The 22356-nt window shown below is 35.5% G+C and overlaps 1 protein-coding gene across 2 annotated transcripts; it reads left to right on the plus strand.

Annotated features, from left to right (window-relative positions):
- Positions 1–4165: 4165 nt before the first annotated feature.
- LOC143919433 (protein sprouty homolog 4-like) lies at positions 4166–14446 on the plus strand. 2 transcript variants are annotated; one of them, XM_077441750.1, is made up of 2 exons: positions 4166–4281; positions 13445–14446. In XM_077441750.1, the coding sequence occupies exon 2, from the start codon at positions 13514–13516 to the stop codon at positions 14303–14305; it is 792 nt and encodes a 263-aa protein (XP_077297876.1). In that variant the 5' UTR covers positions 4166–4281; positions 13445–13513; the 3' UTR covers positions 14306–14446. The 2 variants fall into 2 exon arrangements, 1 of the variants encoding a protein (XP_077297876.1); XR_013261245.1 differs by lacking the exon at positions 13445–14446 and adding an exon at positions 6194–6339 and having other exon boundaries at positions 4174–4281.
- Positions 14447–22356: the final 7910 nt, after the last annotated feature.

The raw sequence follows: 22356 nt of genomic DNA on the forward strand, positions 1-22356 counted from the left end.
AAAATAATCAGTTTTGTTTTTTTTTTTAAATGTATTATTTTTATAAAAATCACTTTCTAACTAAATTTACTAGTTCAAGTGAGTCTAACCTAGTACCAACTGATAGTCGAACTGTATTTCCAGTTGTGATATATTTTTACCAGTTTAAATATAATTCGCCATATGAATCGACTTACATAATATATTATATAATACTATATTTATTTATTTTATTTTAACAGGAATACCAACAGTTCTTAAATCAAAACAGACAAATAATAAATTACATTTCAAAAGACCAATTATAGGTTTCCGCTGGTAGAAATAAAGTAAAGAGTAAATATACTCGTAGTCACACGTAAAACTTAGAAATTGACATAAGATAAACAGAGAACTTAAATAATTAAATGTAAGTATTAAATTTCACAATTAGTAAGATTATTCGAAAAATGTCTACTATTGCTCGCCTTGCTTGTTCATGCGTATTATCAAAAATATGAAGGTTATGGTCAGTCGCTAATTGATTAAAGGTTTTATTTGTATAATATACTAGTCAAAATATATTAGAACTGTAAATACACTTCAACTATTAGGTTGGTACCAGGTTATATGGAATTTATTCCAACTAGTTAAAATATATAACAATTATAAGACACACTTCATCTGCAACATACAATATACGATGAAATAGCGAATTTTGGATCTGTTCTAATGAAAGTGCATTTGTATGTAATTATAATTCACTCGCTAAGATGAGTTGACAGGATTGGGAGTATTTATTTTTTAAAGCAACACTAAAACCTGTACTAGACCAAATTGTAAATATGGTAAATTTCATCAAATCGAGACCGTTCAAAACACACATTTTTAAAACTTTGCGATTATATGGAAGCTAATTACGAATGTTTGGCGAATGATTATTATTTGCCTTATATGTAGATTTAATCTTTCCTGTACTGATGGAATTTTAGGATTATCTTGTAAAATAATGATATTTTTGGTACCTTAAATAACTTATTTCACTTTAATTGATTTTGACTGTTAAATGCTTTTTATTATTATGAAATTATGTTCACAATACATCTTATATCTATTTTAATAGCTACTGATCATTTTCTATTTTACAATTTTAATTTAATTTTGTTAGTAACCATAGTATTATATTATTTTAATGTTAATGTACAGCATAATAGTATAAAGAGCTCAAAAACCTATTTACAATTCTTATAATACGTCTACTATATAACATTAATTAAAGACTCTCTAAAGTCAACGATCTAAAGCAGTTTGTGTTTAGGTAATCTGTGTTTATACCTGAAGGGTATAGACATTTTGTTTTAATCACCGAGACTCTTCACAAGTGTGTTAGTATGGTTATTTATATAAGTTATAAGTTATAACTTATTAGTTATTACTTATTAGTGATTCTGTCATAGAATAATGTAATGTCTGTAACAAACGGAATATTATTTATGGTATGCAGTTTTTTCAAGTAAGTATATATGGGTGGGGTCTGGTTCACTGCATCGAAAGTCGACATCGAAAAGCAAAGATCGAAAATCGAAAAGAATATATGCATGGTAAACGGTACTATGTATATATAATATATATACGACCCGCTCTTCATATCCGGTCTCCGTGACGAGCCAGAATGTTAAATTACAGAAAACGCAAATATCGGAAGGCAAAGATCGAAAATCGAAAGCTCTTACGGTACATACTCACTTAATTTGCGCGAGCAGGAACAAGAGGAACAGGCTTTTCCTCCCGTATTAATGTGCGCGCGCAGAATCATAGTATTATATTATTCTCAAAGAGCTCAAAAACCTATTTACATTCCTTAATGTGCGCGCGCAGAATACGGGAGGAAAACCCTGTTCCTCTTGTTCCTGTTGTATCCTGCTCGCGCAAATTAAGTGAGTATGTACCGATTACCATGCACCCTTTTTTTTGATCTTTCGACTTAAGATCTTTCGATTTTCGATCTTTGCCTTCCGATATTTGTGTTTTCTGTAATTTAACATTCTGCCTCGTCACGTAGACCCCTTTATTTATTTATTTATTTATTTATATATATTTTAGCTATCAAGCTAATTTAAAAATACATCTTAATTACTTAACTCTAAAATTTATAATTGACTTATATGTACTGTCCCTCACAGAGGTGTCTCTTCGCACCTCGCAGGAATGCATCCATGTTTTTAGCAGACCTGACGCACTCAGGGAGGGCATTATACATGAGCACACCCCTGTGAAAAACACCCCCAGCCGTCTTATTCTTTCTTACTCTACTTACAACTAGTTTGTCCTTATTTCTAGTATAAAAACTATGTTTATCTCTATTCCTTATTTTATAATCATCAAAATACTTAGGTAATAACTTGTATTATGTATAATATTGTATAATAACTTGTTATGATCTAACTTATAAACAAAAGACAATGTACTAATATTTAGACTAATTCTAATACTCATCCATCCTAATTCATCTAACATACTTCCAATACTCTTAAATCTACTCACATTCAAAATAGCTCTCATAGCTTTATTCTGTATTTTTTGCATTTTTTCTAAATCTTGGCCACTAAACAAATTAAGCACAGTGGCACAATAAACCACATGTGGCAAGACAATTGAATTAAACACTAAAATTTTACTTTTTTTACTTAAAATATTTCTGAATCTACATAATACACCAACTTTTCTAGCCATTTTTTTTATTATATAGTCAGCGTGCATTTTAAAATTTAGTCCTGAATCTATGTATACACCTAAGTATTTTATATTTTCAACTTTTTCAATTAACTTATCATCAATTCTAATTTCATTCAATATATTCAATATATTCATATCATACCTTCACGAACAAGAAAGTCGATTTTTCGACTTTCGATGCGCTGACTGCCACCGATATGGGTGTATTATAATAAAATATTTAGGAGTAACGTTTGATAAAAGAATGAGATGGGCACCTCACATTGAGGCAGCGAAATGCAAGGCGATGCGGGGTTTATCCTCAATATATCCAATATTTAATCGCCATAGTTCTTTATCAACGCTAAATAAAATAAAATTATATCGCGCGCTCATATTACCATTATTAACCTATGCTTCACCTGTATGGAATAACGCCTCGAATACTAACCTTTCCAAGCTCCAAGTAATACAAAATAAATCCCTAAAAATAATTTATAATACACCCATATATACTAACCTGAAAAAACTGCATGCCATATATAATATTCCGTTTGTTACAGACATTACTAACAAACTAACCAGTATATTCTATGACAGAATCACTAATAACCATACTAACACACTTGTGAAGAGTCTCGGTGATTACAACAAAATGTCTATACCCTTCAGGTATAACACACAGATTACCTAAACACAATCTGCTTTAGGTCATCGACTTTAGAGAGTCTTTAATTAATATTATGTATTAGATGTTTTATGAACATTTATAAGGCTTGTAAATAGGATTTTGAGCTCTTTTTCCTATTATGCTTTAGATTAACATTAGAATAATATAATACTGTGATTAATAACCAAATTAAATTAAATTGTAAAATAGAAAATGATCAGTAGATCAGTAGCTATTAAAATAGATATAAGATGTATTGTGAACATAATTTCGTAATAATAAAAAGCATTTAAAAATCAAAAAATATGGGTGTATTATAAATTATTTTTAGGGATATTTCACTTTAATAGTAATCACCACAATTATAAAGAAATTTGTAAAAAATTGAAAGCGAACTAAGAAGAGGCTAGTAATAAAAAATTAAACATTTTTTGTTAAATGTTCCCTTTTTTTATCCATGACACTTGCCAACCCTAGTCTCGCTCAAATAAGGACGTCTAGCAACCCTGCATACAATACACACCCGACACATATATAGAAAAATAATTACCAAAGCACGAGATCGCCAAAAAGCGAACGCAACAGAAGGCGAAGATTCGCGCCACAGACGGGCAGAGACAGAGACAGAGACAGAGAGAGAGACAGAGACAGAGACAGAGACAGAGAGAACTGGGGACGACGACACACACTCGACGAATATGCGCGCGCACCTCATTCATTCAGAGCCCATTCATGACGGCGTGGCGGGGGAGGGGAGGGCGGGGAAAGGGGAAGGGGAGGGGGGGAGAGTCGCGGGGAAGCGGCGCGGCGTGTGGAGTCGTCAGTGTCGGCGCGGAGTCAGTCGAGTGAAGTCGTGGCCGCGTGTCTTCCCGGCACAGACATGCGACCGCGAGTGCACGTTCGCCCCCACCACAGACCGCACAGGCACAGACATCGCGGTACGCACTAGTCACTAGTCACTAGCCACTAGCCACAACTCAGCCATCCAAACTAAATTCTCTCACAGAAAACTCAGCATCTGCATCTCTGCATCTCTGCCTCTGCTCTCAATCTCGATCTCTCTGCACGCGTGCGACCTCCCGTTACTCGATTTGGTCAGTGTCGTTTGTGTGTGTGTTCGCCGCTCCTCGCTCCATTCATACGTACGGGCGTGGATTTTGAAAGTGAAATCGACGATTCGATCTTTGCATATATGTATATATGTATGTACAGGGTGTTTGTGTGTTTTGTTTGCGCTATTGCGTCCTCTCGCACTATCTATCTGTCTCTCTCTCTCTCTCTCTGTGTGTGAATCGGTCGTGTGATGTTGTCGATGTAAACCGGTGTCGAATTCCGCGCGATTCGCAGAATCTCAGAATAAATGGCCTCACCGTTCGTGCTATATGTGCTATATCGCCCGATGTAGGATTTTTTGTTTGGTTGAAAGTTGACGAAATATTGATATCTGTCCACTTCGATTTGAAGCGATAACTTGTATATAAAATTTCTGCTTTTTACATCGCAGAATACCGTGCATCGATTCAAGTATTCATCTGTGCTATTCCTAAAATGTACAGATTACGCGTAAATTTTGCAGATTTTTTTTTAATTTTTTCGTATAAAGTGATAAATTACTAAGCGTTATCTTGTTTCTAATCGTTAAATCTACACATTTTTTCATTTGATTATGAATTTCGCAGAAATGTCTCAAAAAATGTATAAATTAATAGTCTTGTTTGGTGACTTTCTCCATTGAATACTCTAAAATTTAAAACTTCTTTATAAAATGTACAGATTTTCCGTTCTATTTATATACCGTTTTTCTTTCAAAAAATCGATAATTTCATTTGATTGTGAAATTTCGCAGAAATGTCTCAACAAATATATAAATTAATGGTCTTGTTCGCTGACTTTCTCCATTTAATAATTTAAAATTTTAAACTTCTTTATAGAATGTACAGATTTTCCGTTCTATTTATATACCGTTTCTTTCAAAAAATCGATAATTTTGCAGAAATTTCTAGATAGATGTATGAATTGAGTAACTAGTGTGTTGTTTTAGATAATTGTTCGCAATTTAATCGCAGATAGCGCAATGTTCTGCAGAGTGATTCTCGAATGTTTATACAGTACGAGCGAAAAGAACGCACATCCAGTTCTCACGTTTAAGAATAAAAAAACCGATCAAATCCTAAGACATGTGTTAACCATGGGCATATCAAGCGCGACAACCGCCAAATCGTCTCGAGTATTAAATTTACGATCGAAAAAATACACATATATTACTGTTGTAATAATAAATAAAACGACTCGCGTGTGAATGTGTGGAACGTGTGATGTGATGTGTCGTTTTTGTAATAAAACGTTTTACTTGCGAGACGTGTGTGCATACGATTTCTTTACAACTTCGAATTTGCATACATATGTATGTTTAAAAATACAAATAATAATAATAAAATTGTATGCGCGGGTGACTTGTTTTGTCATACAAGATTTTTATGTTTGGAAAAAAATAAAATGGAAGACGGAATGAATAAAATACGGTTGTAATGAAAAACGCACGTATGCAATGTTTGTGGATTTTGAAACTTGGCGTTTTTTTTTGTTTGACGTTTCAAAATTTTTTACCTGTCGGAAGTTGAATTAAAATTCGTTTTGATTGTCGAAAATTCTGTGTGCAACGTTTGAAATTGGAAACCGCATTTTTTCACGCTAGGCCTTGCAAAAAATTGCATTGATTCTGTCGTCGAAATGAGCAGAGGCGAACTGTGCAAATTCACTCTTTATTTATGCAATCAAATATTTTAACGATGTGTGAAACGCTGGTGGTATTCTTGAAACTAAATTATTTTTATTTTTGTTTATTTGTAGGATCATATCGGTGGTTAACGTGTCAAGTCTAAAATAAGAAAGGAAGTGGAACATTTTTTTATACGTATTCGTAATAAAAAAAACTGGTGATAATTTGATCAAAACAATGTGCTAATTTTTATCTAATAAAAACCACAACAATATACAAAAAGTATATTAAAAAAAAACACAAAGTGATAATCAACGTTTTTTATTGTTTACAAAAGTGTACGCTAAGTGAAAAATGAAACCTAGAAATTCTTAATAAATTCGAGTGAAATATATTTATTTATATAAAATAAATATATATAAAAAAAAACATTCTGAAAACTGTGACTGAAAAATGTGGTCTTATCGAACTAAATATTGAAAATTCCATTTTTATTATATTTGTAATATATATAAAAATATTTAATTTATATGCAAAGTAATATATTTTTATACGAATTGAGTGCCAGTGGTGTTCACTGTGAAGCTACCGGGTGGTTCGCAACATACGTTGGATTAATTAGTGATATTAGTATTTTTTAAATGTAAGTTAACAATTTTTTTATTATTATTTTTACTGTATGTATATTATATTGCATTATCGCTAAACGAAACCTTTAATACTCAAGAACTCATATACTTCAATACTTACGAACTCCTATATGTATGTACATGTACATTTCCCTATGCAAATTTTTCATACAATATACTCGATTTACCGGAAACATTAAATATTGCCCGGGTTGGTGAACTTAGAAAGATAAGAAAGTAAAAAATTTATCTTCCTAAAAACTCGACAGTTTAAAAGTATAAAATTTGATGTACAATCTGATTGTAAACCAAATTTGATGCTTCTAAATTGAAATTCGTAAAGCAATCAAAGATTTATCTTTATATTATGAAATATCATTGTTAATCGAGTGTAGTGAATTAGAATACTTCTTAGTAGATTTTCTATATACATACATGATTTCGGATTTCACAATACATCTTAGGTCTAATCTAATAGTTACTGATCCAGGTATCATGATCTATTTTTCACATTATATTTTAGTATTCATAGTATTATCTTATTTTAATGCCAGTGTATACTAATTTAAAACCCAATTTAAATAAGTATACAGCTTATTCCGAATTTTTAGTTGAACCTAACTAAACTACCAAAAAACAGTATTTCCATTTTCATTGTAACCTTTTTTAAGTCAACTTTAAAGATTTTTCTGCACAGCAAACTTCAAGAGATCTTTCATAATAACATTAGTATATTCACTATAATGAGTGTAAACCGCTGTTTAGTAATTTCATTCGGAATTGCGAAAATAATTGGTTACAACGGAATCTGACGTTTTTCAACTGAGATATAGCAATCCTCACTTAACGATCGCTCTTTATACGGAAATTCCCTATAAACTTTACATCACTTTTGCGTTGAGTCATCAAACTGTCGATTTTAATATATGTATATAGTACTTTGATTTACACACTAGTCAGTGTATTTAATTGATGTGTATAAATTCTTGAATTTGAGTGGGATTTTCGATTGTTTTGAGTCTTAACTTTGGATTATTAAAGTTCCATGACTTGTTTAATGGATTGAAGTTTTACTACGTGTTTCGAAATGCAATTCTCTGTCGTTATTACTATCGGAGAGTTTCTAAACTGGCGTTGAATGGATTGTCGTGTGGGGGATAGAGGAGGCGAAAGGGAGGGGGAGGGAGGGGCGTCTCCTCGGTCGCGTCCCACGGTTTGTTGGTCGGTTGCCCACATTTCATTCACAGAAACGATGCCGAATCGATTACGCTCCGTTCCATAAGAACCCACACTTCTAGTTTCTATGAATGGCAAAAAACCAGTAGTGTCGTGTCTCTTGGCCAACGGAAAAAACAGCGCTCTATCAAACGGCTCACGCCGCGGAAACGTGATGTCGAAATTTCTCGTGCTCGTTGTGGTTCCTTTTCTTTTTCATTTTATTTTTCGTTTTAAATTCAGAACTTGTGGTTTTTTGGTTTCCATTGCACGCGATGTCGCCGTGAAATAGCCCACAACATGCTCTTTTATAAATTCCGAGTTTTCAAAACTTTATTACATGCATTCGTGGGCTCACATACGGTCCGATCTTTTATTTTTCATTGTTTTAAAACACATCATATCAGATTTTGATATATCGTAAACGAAACCGAAAGGTTTCAGCTATATTTAATCATATCGTTAAAATCATAAAACTTGATACTGCTATTAAGTAATACTGTTTGAAGTTGCGAACATATGTACATACATATATCGTTATACTAGATCATAATGATAGATTATAATATACAAATTACTACAATGTTATATGCATATATGTATTGAACGATGTATGCTGCATTAAGTCCAATGCACTCACATTATGGAACATCATATAATCAACATATCGAGGAAAGGTTAGAAACGGTATACGTGGGTGAAAAATATGACAAGGATAGTTGATATAGTGGAGAGAGTAAAGAGATTGAAATGGCAATTGGTGGGCTAAGTAGCAAGAAGGTTGGAAGAAAAAAATGCTCGAATGGTACCTGAGAGAAGATTGAATGGTGTAAGGAATGCCTTTAGTAAGACGGTTGGATGAAATTAGAAAAAAAATATGGGATGAGATGGATGAGAGTTGCTCAAACAGAGACGAATGAGAGCGGCTTTCATCCTTCAATGGATAATGATGATGGTCAGAGATCGATGGAAAAGTTTCTTGTGTCCACAAAAAATAGTTCACCATTGTTAATTACTATTGTCTTACATAGCAAGAGGGCAAAAATAAAGGTTGAAAATAGTGAACTTCATTGATGAAATATTGACGATCATTTATGATATATTGGAACTCACAAATATCGACAAAAATGTATCGACAGATTATTAATCGAATGTAGTTTTGCAAATATATAAGGATCTTACACCCACGTGTGTAAGACTATAGTACATCACCAGAACTTACCAGTATTTTTAGAAAAATCTTTTATCATATATTTTCATCAGCTTTGAGCACTTCTATATGACTTTTATTTTACATTCGATGACTCATTTTTTTTTTCAACATTAAAAAGCGTGCCTCTGTTGTTTTAAATTTATTTACAACTTTTGAATCGCACTGTATCAACATGGGTTCTATTGACAGAAATTCAATTGAATTAACTCGCTAAATACATATGAATGGACAGAAAACGCGCGTCACTCAAACTGTGGGACCGTTGATAATATCGAATTACAACGAATCTTTTCATTCATTTTTTTTAATTATTGTCGAATAGGTCAAATCAATGTTGAAATTATTCGTAGGCGCTCGCTTGGGCTTAGAACGTGTGGTCGTTGCACTCGACTGCTATTTTTAAATTGTGTGTGTATGTGTGTTATTCTTTTACGTTTCGAAATGCGTAGTATTTAACATAATTTGGTCCCATTTCGTCAGATCACTATCTGTATCTCTCTAAATATAATATGTGTGTGTGTAGTTAATTATTATGGGCATGTGAATGAGTGTCGGGGCTAAACGTATGAATTGAAAACTTCCGGTGAGAGGTGACTCTACCAGTAATATATTAAAGAAATACAATTATCAATTCCATTAGTAGTATGTGCAGTTGGAAATTTCACTGTAAGAAAGTTTAAATTGCGTATAATGTTTGCCAAGATGAAAAATGAGTCGACTCGATGTGAACATTCACGAAGAGACTTGTCGGCAGGCAAGCCTCTGGCAATTTGTATGTCGTAGAGTTCGTCAAAAACCATTTTCTTTATGTAAATATAAGCCAAACGTTTCCGTTAACAAATTGAGATATATTTAAGTATGTATGTATTGTACATAGAAGCAATAGATGAAGTTTTGCGACGTCGAGATTTTGAATGGGTTGAAATGGGTGTATCAATATGATTTCAGAATCTAATTTGATTACATATTTTCGAAATCGCTATCCTATAAAAGACTGGTCTGCAGAAAAATCTCTACTTTTACTGAAGTTTCGTCATCTTTTCGGTCGTAACGTTTTTATCTGCGATATATCTATTTGCGATAGTGTATGCTAAATTTCGATCTACCGGAAACGGCGACCAGTCTTGAATTATTAAAATCGTGTTCGTATTATTATACATTCATAAGATAACAGTTATAACAGTATTACAATAATTTTATGTTTTGTATGTATAAATATATGTTGATCAGGATTAATAATACTCGTACGTTTCCTTTCGCGATGTTTGATGTGTGTTAATTTTTTGTGCCGATTTTATATACCCACTTATTTCGCATAATGATTTCCGATTCGTTATCATTAGGAGATGATCTATCTCGATTCAACTGGATTTATGTAGTTTTTTGAATACTGAAGAATTTTTATGAAATATCTTCCTCATTGATTTTTTTGTGTCGAAATAACTTACATACATTTTTACTACCATGTGATATTTTTTGGTATTCTCTTTTTATTAAAAATTAATATTATACATATATGTATGTATATAAAAACCTCAAAAATAAACTTTATAGCCAATAGTCAAACACACACACAATCGATACCATTCTTTAAATTAGTATAAAAATAAAATAAACTATCAAAACAGTTTCAGAAGCTGGCGCTCGGGCGCCAAACCGCTTCAGCACTGTTCAAACTTTTTCCGCGAAATAACATTTTTTTTCTTAAACAAATATATTTTTTCCCTGTAACTATTTTCGCACACGCTATCGGTCACTTCCGCATTTTTAACCGCTCTCTAACTAGTAAATACGATTTGCGTATCGTTTAGCAATATTGCGAAGGTCATTCGTTTCTCATACGTTTTAGTAACCAATGATAAGCCCATTTTTTTGCCACCTCTTCGCAATCTGTTCGTGTATCACACCGAAATGTGTCATTAGTTAACACACTTCACGTATCGTCGTCTTTGCACTCGGAATTTTAAACATTTTGCATTGTCAAGATTGTGTTTTATCGATAGCGGATGGACGCTTGTCAATTATTATTTTTATTCCTTTTTTTATATACATATATATTATTATTTCGGCGAGGAAAAAAATGTGCATCTCATTGACATTGAAACGTGTTAATGTGCCGCGTCCTTGTCCGGTCACTTTTATACGCTTATTCTCAATGCAATTTTTACGGTTATTATAATTATGCAATTTATGCTAATTTTCTACTTCGCTATGTTTTGAAAAGGTGCTGTCTATTTTAGAGGTGTGTTAGTTTTAAAATTTCCAATAATTTACCATTTAAAGTTATAATTTGAACGTTACATAATACATCTGATTTTTTATGGTACTTTGATCTGTAGATATAATTAACGTATTTTATTGATATGTAAAATATATATGCAATGAAATTCAAGTGTTTGGTTATTGATAATCGGTATAATAACTTCCATGGTTTATAAGTCGTGTTTTATTTTTGAAATGCCAGTCGGATTTACCATAAATTACTGGCTAGTGTTGTGAGTAGATACTCACATGTTGACTATGAAGCTACCAAATGCTATGTAAATACATGGATCAATAATCGAAAACATTGTAATATGTACATATGTATAAGGCCTCGAGCCAAATCTCGTTCTATATTTTTATTTTGTCAATCGGAAGTGTTTATATTCATAAATTCAACTACTTATTTGGTTTGCTAAAACGCGTTTATCCCAGTGTGAATTTCATTTACAAACATAGCTAAAAAAAACATTATTTGCATTTATGTAGGTTTATTCCTTGTGTCATCCATGAATTAAGTCATCCAACCTCGAACCAACTTTCCAATTGCTTATTTGTTTTATCCGACGTTGAAATTTGACTTTTTCAGTACAAATCTAATAGATTTGCATCTAGGCATTCGCTCATTACTATATATTTCAACACTTGACGATACAAACACGTCACAGACCTAGTGTGGCACCCTTTCATTCAACGCCATTCATTTTGAAGGATCGCGAACAGACCGAACAACCGATCTTGTTGGTCGGATGACTATGGCTCGGGCTGCCGATGAGTTGCCCGATGTGGCATGCTCCATGCAACTGCATACATTTGATCTGGTCGTACGACCAAGCTGCCCGCAAGTCATGTGGCCGGGCTCTCAGAGGTGTGACTCGCCTCGATGCATCTTAGATTGTACCCACGAGGCACCTGATGTGGCCGAGGTGTGATTTGTTTCGATGCATCTTAGATGGTTACCCACTAGTCACCCGATGTGGCTGAGGCTCGAGAGGTGTGATTTGTTTCGATGCATCTTAGATGGTTACCCACTAGTCACCCGATTTGGCTGAGGCTCAAGAGGTGTGATTTGTTTCGATGCATCTTAGATTGTACCCCCCAAGTCACCAGATGTGGACGGGCTCTCAGAGGTGTGATTTGTTTCAATGCATCTTAGACTGGCCGCGCACTAGGCAGCCAGGCTGCCGCAGCCAATCTAACATACGGTGGCTCATTGGAGCCCGCGCACTAGGCAGCCAAGAATTCCTGGCTGCGGCAGCCAATAGATCGCGTACGATTGCACGGCAGCCAGCTGGCTGCACGCAGCCAGAGCCTGCAAGGTAGAATGTATGTGGCTAGTATGTGGCTGCCTTCAGTCTCCGCGCACTTGACGTAGCAGCCAGAAGTTTTACGCCGCGGATAGCGAATAGAATCCCAGAGACTGTGTGACCTTTCAAGGATTATCTGTAACGGATATCTGTTAACGGATTAAATCGTAAGGCAATATGGGATATGTCTTCAGAAGAATATAGTGATCGAGATGTGAAAAGAAGAAGATAGTAGGAAATCACAAATACAAAGTGTGAGGAAAGCTTGGTTTTATTAATCTTACATATATGTTTACCATCGATGGCACCAATGCAATTGGGAAAATTTGCATTTTTATTGAAACCATTTGCTATCTCAATCCATCTTTCTCCATTCAATTCTGGAAACGCTGTTTGTTTGAATGAATGAATCCAAAATCTTCTCTTTGCTTTGCGTTTCTTACGAAACAAGAGGTAAAGAATTATTTCTTCTACGCTTGACGGAAAGGTGACTACTGGCCGTCGACTCTGGCTGCTCAATATTTTGGCTGCGGCAGCCTGGCTGCCTAGTGCGCAGCCAGCCTTAGACGGTTATCCACAAGTCACCCGATGTGGTCGGGCTCTCATAGGTGTGATTTGTTTCGATGAATCTTAGATGGTTACTCACAAGTCACCTGATATGGCTGGGCTCTTAGAAGTGTGATTTGTTCCGATGCATCTTAGATGGTTACCTAGGTCGTTGAACGGTGGATTAAAATATTTGTTTGTTTGTTTCAGTGTGTGAATATGAGGTGGATTCGTTGGGGGCGCTGGTGGCGCGGGGCGCGGCGTGACCGCTAGGTGAGCATGGAGCAGCATGGGGGTGCGCCCCCGCGGCCCGCGAAGCCGGGGCGCGTCGAGCGCTTGGAGCGGGGCGCGCGCCCCGGCCGCCCCGCGCGCCCCGCAACGCACAACCTCGTCACGCTCGCCACCCCGCGGCCAGCCAGCGAGCGACATCTCAACACCTACGTCGACGCGCCGCCTAGACCACCGCCACCGCCGCATCCGCACCAGCATCAGCATCCGCACCACCAACACCTGCACCTGCAACTGCAACAGCAACAGCAACAGCCACCTCCGGATAAACATCGACTGCTACCGCCGCAACCCCCGCAGCAGAGACTGCCTCAGCAGCCGCCGGTGACGGTGCAGCCGGGCGCCAAGCGGCCGCCCTGCTCCTCCGCCAGGTTGGACTCCATCCTCTGCGAGCGGTGCGGCTGCTGCCGATGTGCCCAGTGCGCCCACCCTCGACCGCTGCCTAGCAAGTGGCTATGCAGCTCATGTCTATGCAGCGCGGAGACGGCCATCGACTACACTAGCTGCATGTGTTGCGCCAAGGCGCTCTTTTACCACTGCTGCAACGGGGATGGCGGAGAGAGTGCCACCTGCGCCGATGAACCTTGCTCGTGTGCCGGGGGGCGGCGCGGCGCCCGGTGGAGCTGCCTTGTCGCCCTCTCGTTCGTCCTCCCCTGCCTCCTGTGCTACTGGCCCCTCAAGGGGGCGGCGTACCTCTGCGCGGGGGCCTACGCCCGCGTGGCCCACCCGGGCTGTCGGTGCGCCCCACACAACCTCGCCCCGGCGCCCGCGCAACCCTACTGACATTGACATTTTTACAAATCGTATTTATTAAAATATATGGCGTCTTTGTATAATATAAAGGAAAATATCAACAATTAATTTATTTTTGCACCTAAGTACTGCGCAGTGTACAAATGTTTGTTTAGAAAATCGCAGGGCGGCGGGGGGGCGCCGCGGCGGGCGGACGCCCCTTCCAGTATTATCTAGTCTGGCGCGCCCGCCCCAGGCCCGCGCCGCCGCCCCACTGCAAGGGGCCCCACGACGGCCCCGCACGTGTATATCCTGTAAATATCAATTGTAATATTGTTACGTATATGTATATATATATATATATATATATACATATTTATATATTTACATATATGTATATATATATATATGTGTATATATATATATATATATATATATATATATATATATATATATATATATATATATATATATATATATATATATATATATATATATATATATATATATATATATATATAAAAAATTAATCATGAATAACAAAGAGACACACTTGGAAGTTATACACATGTGTTTTTTTTAAACCATCTCCCCTATGAATATATACACATGCGCCTAAGTGCAGTGCAGTGCATAGTGCTTTTTACCTGCCATTATAATTACACGTGATTGTGTCGCCCAAAGTTCAAATGTGTATTTTTAATCAATTCGGTGAGTAATGTGTATTTTTTTTAATTGTGTTTGTTTATTTATGATTTGTACAAAGGTTATATGTGTATAAAAGCGCATGCTGAAGAACCGAGCTAGTTTTTTTTGCTTATATAGGCGGTAAGCAAGACCGGCCAGGCTAAGACCCGGGCCACACCATGTAACTTTGTCGGCAGACTGGTTGTGCGACCAGAAAAATGTATGGAAATGTGAGCGACAACGAAGTCGACGGATGTGGCATGCCCCATCTAACTGCATACATTGGTCTGGTCGCTCGCAAGTCTCACGGTGTGGCCCGGCTCTAAAACGCTCGGGGAGAAAACGGCAAGTGTTTCGTATTCGACAGAGCTTCTTTCTTAATGTTTGGCAGTTCTTGCCTTATTTAGTTTTAATTAAATTTTATACTTAATTTTGAGATAAGATTTTGAAGCATGTTCAACAAGTTTAATTATTCGAAAAGTGACAATTTGAAACAATTTTATATTGGACAAATAATGCTGTAGTGATTACATCAAATGCCAATAGTTGACTATTGAGCTGTACTTATAAGGTCAGCCTTTTTTCAACCTACCTTAGTGAGCCTAAAATAGCAGTAAGAAGGTACGCCCTTATACTCTCACTCTAATGAAACTGACTCAACTAGGCTATATATGTACATCCGTATTAGCATAGAAAAGGCCTGCTCATGGTGCCGTCAGGTGCGTCATATGAAATGATTGTCACTTTTCGATTAATTGAAAATGCATACATTCCAATAGTAGAGTTTTTATATAATTTTGTACATATCATAAATATGCAACCGTAGACTCGAAGTGCACATTAGTCGAATTGTTTCTCACATTTCTGACGATTCTTGGAATCTTTAGAAAATGAAAATGTTTTGTATATTCATTTGCATTGTGCGACATACACTCATCCATAAATGGCTAAATTGAAACGTGCAAAAACACAAACACACAACACATCAACACTTTCACGGCAGGATTTCAATGTAAAAATTAGAATTAGATTGTTTGAACATGGACCCGAAAGAGTGTTTTGCCTCTTACATGTTTTTTTTTCTGCTTTTCTTTGAATTCCAAACCAAGGGGAATGTTTGTTGACCAGATGTTTCACATCTCTTTTATTCTTTGCCATAATATAACACGTGGTGTGGCACATCCTCTGCACCAATTTGCTCTTCACATGTTGGCATTTTTTTTTGTTTTAATCCAAAACACAAACACACACACACACACACACACACACACACACACACACACACACACACACACACACACACACACACACACACACACATAAACACTAGAAGAGATGCAATCGATGGATTCGTCGTTCCGATCTGTGATACCAATTTTTAAGATGAGGTTAGTATTTTATGTTTATTTGTCGATGTATACGATAGAATTTTACGCTATTTTTATTTTTAATTATTACAATTCGCATCTGTCGTCGTAAATTGAAGACGCGACCTCGCTTTAACCGAGTAAATTCTAAAATTGCGCTCTATCTCGTTTACAACGAGCGGATGTGCGTGCGGGATCGTTCACCGTTGGATTTCGAAACTATTTTTTTGACTAATTTTAAATGCTAGCGCACGTCAATCTTGATGGCTTGAGCGTATTTAAATTTGGCCCTTGAGATTTATGTGTGCCATAGTTGAACGATTCTAGTAAATACGTACAAATATTTATTTGACCATTCTATCAATATTTTCTTTTTTTCATCTTATAAAGTACATTTGTAAGACTCAACTTGGACTCTTGAATTGGCCGGTTCAAATTAGGACACAAGGCGCGCTCAAAGACACGGTAGTGTCTCCGTGCTCGCCTTGTCTCCTAATTTGTATGCAGACTTATGTGACACACTAAGGCTGACGCTAAATTGGCAGCTTAACAAGCTTTCTTTTATAGTCAAATTTAACCCAAACGTCCGGTTTTCGACTACTCAACCTAGTATTTGATGTTATTTATGATTAAAGATAGGCGTTCGCTGGGTGCTTTTCAACTAACAATACACCGTTCCATTAGTGTTCAAATCAAAACCAAAAAAATCATCGTTTTCTAAGAAATTGACAATAGTGAACCGGTTTTTGTTCGTAAAGCATACATCGAATGCCAATCTTTAGTTATTATTAACGCAACGTCTTTGAATATAATTTTGAGCGATTCTGTGCCTGCTTTTTAATGATTTCAAAGTCAGATGTAATCCTAAATGGAATAAATTTCATTTAGTAGAATTTTGATTATGTACCATTAACAGGCCTGCTTTATCTTTAATCCCAGAATTGCATTAATCAGATCAATTTCCGCTAATGATATATGTAGATAGGAGTTTGTTTTATTGATTTATAGTTTTATAACGACGAACATGCATAAGAATAAGGAATATTTTCAAAATCAAATTCGATATGAATAATCTATCGAATATTTTTTTCGTCTTACCACAATTTAGATTCTGTATCATTCAACTCGATAGGCCTGTTATAACGCAATTTAGATTATGCACCATTCAGCTTATGATAAACAGGAGTAGATATGCTTTACCCATTTGTAGCTCTATAGAAAATACCATAAACGAAATCTCTGTTTTTTAACGAACGGCGTTAAAAACAGAGATGTACACGTGCGTTCCTTACACGTGCGCGAGCAGAATTCAAGGGGACTCGGTATGACGTCAACTAGTCCCCTGCTCTCGCACACGTAAGCAAAGCTGTGCGATAAAAACAGGGAGAAGCCACAGATGAGATTATAGAACCATTCGAAATCATACGTAATTGGCGCTCCGCTACAAATCGCTGCAAAATACGCGGCTGCATGCTCATTTCGATTTCAGTATTTTTCGTCGACCGCATGTTCACTCGAACTTGTATCGATGTCGAACGTATGGATGTCTCTTTTGCAAGCATATAGTTTTCCGCGAGTACTGCTCGCACTTATATGCGAACCCTATGTCAGCTTTCCAATATATGTACCTCTCCACTTATCTTGTGATCCTGATACTTTTGTCATTTTGCCAGAAAGATCCAACTCAATTTTAATAATTGCCAATCATCAATGCACATCGAAATGTCATCTGCGCCACCCAATGAATATCTCGTCTTTCGTACATGCTTAAATTCAAACAGTCCGAACAAGTACCGAAATCGAATGAGCGTGCAGCCGCGTCGTTTGCAGCCATTTGTAGCAAACCCATAATTGGATATGAAATATTTTTTCAGAAATATTGAAATATTTTTTCACAATTTTGCTTCTGTATCATTCAGATTATGATCTATTGCAGTAGACTTGCTTTAACTATGACAATTCAAAAATAATTTGATGTGGATATTCAAAAACAGTATAGAAAATCGAATATTTTTTTGACTTTTGATTTTATATAACTCTGAATATGATCCAATGGACTTGGCTGGCTTAACTAATTTTATAATGCGCTCGTGGGCCGTTGGTTGTGGATGCGGCTCGCCGGACGTGACGCTGGCAGGGGCCCGTCTTGTGCGCAGGAAGCGCGGCCGTTGGCAGCTTCCACATCCTCATCAGCAGATCAACGGCAATTACCACGGTATATATATATATATGTATATATGTATGTACATATGAATGTCCCGTCCCGGTCGACGACGAGACGTGACGATTGACACGCGCTCTACCTATCCACAACTAGCCCGAAATGCACATCCTGCCTGCACTCCGGCACCCCTGACCCAAAATGCATTACGGTCACAGTAGTAATATACATATGTATACATGTGATTATATGTATGTACATATTTCGAAATTTTACCAATGATTGATCGGCTCACGGTTCCGATCCCAAACATGTCAAAAAGCGGTGACCGTCACCGCATCGAAAAATCGAAAATGTTCGTTTACCATGAATACATATGAAAAGCGGGTAGTATATATATATCAGTGGCGTGCGGTAAAAATCTCTCTCCCCCCGTCGTACATCCTCACTTAATTTCCGTGAGCAGGATACAAGAGGAGCAGGCTTTTCCTCCCGTATCCTGCCCGCGCACATTAAGCAAGGCTGTACGAAAAAAAGAGAGATGATTTCACCGCATGCCACTGATAGATATAATATATACATAGTACCGTTTACCATGCATACATTCTTTATGATCTTTCGACCTTTCGATGCCGTGATGTAGACCCCTCAAAAAGATATTCGGTTTTCATTTATTTGGGTAGTTAACACTGTAGTCATTGATCAATAGGGATTGTACTACCGGTAAATCGACAAAACGTCACCATCGCTAAATGCCGGCAATTGTCGTGACTATTTTATCGCGAATTAAGTACATACATATATGGGCTGTAAGGCTACAGCCCTCCCAGTATAGTACAGATGCATGCAATTTTTTGCGGCCATATGGGCTGCAGACCTCCCTGTATAATACATATTCATGAAATTTTTGTTTAATCATGCTACAACCCGATTAATCTACAGCTCTCCTTCTATTAATTCTCACGAGCCGCCACTGATAATACTATATTAAAAATCGATGTAAATGTTTGGAATTCGTTTATTTTCAGTGTTAAATGTGGCAATTTCAAATTGATTACTTCACTGGCAAGACAGACCAACCAAATCGTAGTAAATGCCATCAGACTGTTGTTTCAATTATGGTAGAGACTTTCAAATAGTGCAAACTTTGAATAAATATGAATAGATATGATTGGTTAGAATTAAAATTTATTTATTATTACGAATTTACTTAAATGCATTTATATAACATTATTCACCTGAAATTTATTTTTAATTGTTTACGATCTAGTTTAACGATATTAGAAAAAAGTAACCAAACAGTTATCTAATCCACAAAATAAACTTTTTTCATTTACCGGTAAATACTGGTGGTAGGAAAAATCGGTAGCACGACAATTCAGCGCAAAATCAATTTTTCAAAAAGTTTTCTAAAACAATTACTCTATTGAAATTGTCGGCCATATCTACATAATAATTTCATAAAATGCGAATAAATTTATTTGATAATCTTTATGCCTTGATGATTTTCTCACTGGTCTCCGCGAAATATTACGCAATCGGGGTTTCTAAACTAAGACCGCAAAATTTTATTCTTAAGCAGCGTTTCTAAACCGGGCAGTTAAATTCTCAAACTGCTGTTTCCATGCACTGCTGTGCCGGGCTGTTGTCTTGCAGTGCTCGATAATACGAATAGACCTGAATGTGTACGTTTTATTAGTTTCATATGTATTCATAAATACAAAATAGTGAAAGAAAAAAGTTTAATTCAAGTGCTTACTTACAATTGCTTGAATCCATTGAATCTTGAAATATTAGTAAGTTTGAATATATGTATAAGATTTATATTACATCAAGGCCTGATCATATGAGTCCATACACTAAACTGAGGCTTTCGCGATGGCTTTCTATAGGTAATACTGCATAATACCTATATTTTATATATTTGCAACGCTTCATAACAAGCACGAGAAATACATATAATTATTCAATATTATAAATTTAAATTGATGATTGTACGATCAGGTCTGTTTATATTACATATATGTAGTCTTTACAGTGAACAAACTATATAAACTCGATTCGTATTGAGATGTTGACCAATAAGCATCGCGTATTTTATCCCAACTGCAAAACATTCGTGAAAGCATTCTTAATATAGGGCGAATGAGATGCATTTATATATGAATTAGAATAATTTGCATAATTGTACGCTGCAATATGTTCAAGAAAGTATACATAGCGTAAAAGCACAACACTGAAATTTACATCAAATTAAATGGCAACATACATTATATCTGTTGATTTCAATGTTGATATAAAAGTAATAAGTTTGAGCTTTAGTATTCAATGTCGCGATTCGTCAGGTTTCTTTGCCGCGTTTGCGCATAGGGCTAATTCTAAGGTCCGGGCCATTGCGTTTGGCGGTCTGCGATTGGCAAATTAAGGACTCGCGGAAAACGTGTCTTGGTTTTTTAATTCGACACATCCGCAGGAACGTCGAGTCGTTTTTATTATGGCTTGTGATTAAAGTATTCGCTCCGAAGCCGAAGGAAGTCGTTTCCCCTTACGGGCGGAGCCATTTCCGGTGAAAACGCGACTCGACAAAGCCGAACCGCACTCAATTAGTCTGAAGAACTAAATATATATATATATATATATATATATATATATATATATATATATATATATATATATATATGTATGTATACCGGGAATCAAACGAATGTTTGGGATTCAAATTTGGACGAAAATTCACTTCCGGTCGAAATTCAGAATCGTTTCTCGCAACGCCAAGCCACGGTGGTCCAAAGTTATTTGAGTTTTAAATCGAATGTATGTAATTGGAGTTAGTTGACATTCTTTATTTGACTCTTTTTGCATTGGAAATTTACTCGCTTGTGTATTTTCTATATTAGGAATCAAACAGTAGCTTTTTTATATTGTAAGGTATATACATATTTGTTTTAATTGCAAAATTTGCAATGTACTTGTATAGATTTGATAGAATGGTCAAATTGATTTTCGGCGTGTTTGGTTAAATTAATCATAAATAATTTAAAATTAAAATCTAATTAATAATAATAATGATAATGATAATGATAAATTTTTGTACATACTATTATAATGCGTAGTGATTAAATGATAAAGTTACCTTTTATTTTTTTCTGTAACATACAAACAAAGCTCTATATTTATATTATTATGAATAAATTACTCATTGATGTGTACATATAATTTATTATGAAAAGTCAATATAATTTCGAATAAAGTAATTTTGTATTTTATAAATCGATGTATTTTATTTTGAAAATCCCCATTCCTCTACTTCAATTGTCACAAATTATAAAATTGATTATTGAATTTTAAATATTGTTTTCTGTTGCCATTTACGTTGTTATAAAATAAAAAGAAATGAAATAAATTACAATATATTTTATTTGAGCTCATACATATTGTATATGCATATTTGGGTTGTAATTGTATACATATTCATACAATATACGTATATATTGGAAATAAACAGATTCCTATATATGTACATACATATACACTGGATTTATATAAAAAAAATACATGATATACAAATTGACCTAATGGTAAACATACATAAATATGTATGTAGTTCCATACTTGAAATCACTGTTTTGACAAAAAAAAACATTAATTATATTGTAAAATTATAAAATAATGATACTATCAAGTAGTATTATTGATTTAAAGAGGTAGAAATATACATACATGGTTAAAATGGTAAGTAAAACATTTGGAATCAATTTTGAATGAAACGATCTCAACTTGAAAAACATATTTATGATTGATATATCAAATATCAAAACAACAACAAAAAATTACAAACAAAATCTTTACTGAGTTTGACCCACTGAATTCGAATGTGACAATGATTT

This window comes from Arctopsyche grandis, chromosome 11 (assembly GCF_051622035.1).
Source record: "Arctopsyche grandis isolate Sample6627 chromosome 11, ASM5162203v2, whole genome shotgun sequence".
In the NCBI taxonomy this organism is placed as follows: Eukaryota; Metazoa; Arthropoda; class Insecta; order Trichoptera; family Hydropsychidae; genus Arctopsyche; species Arctopsyche grandis.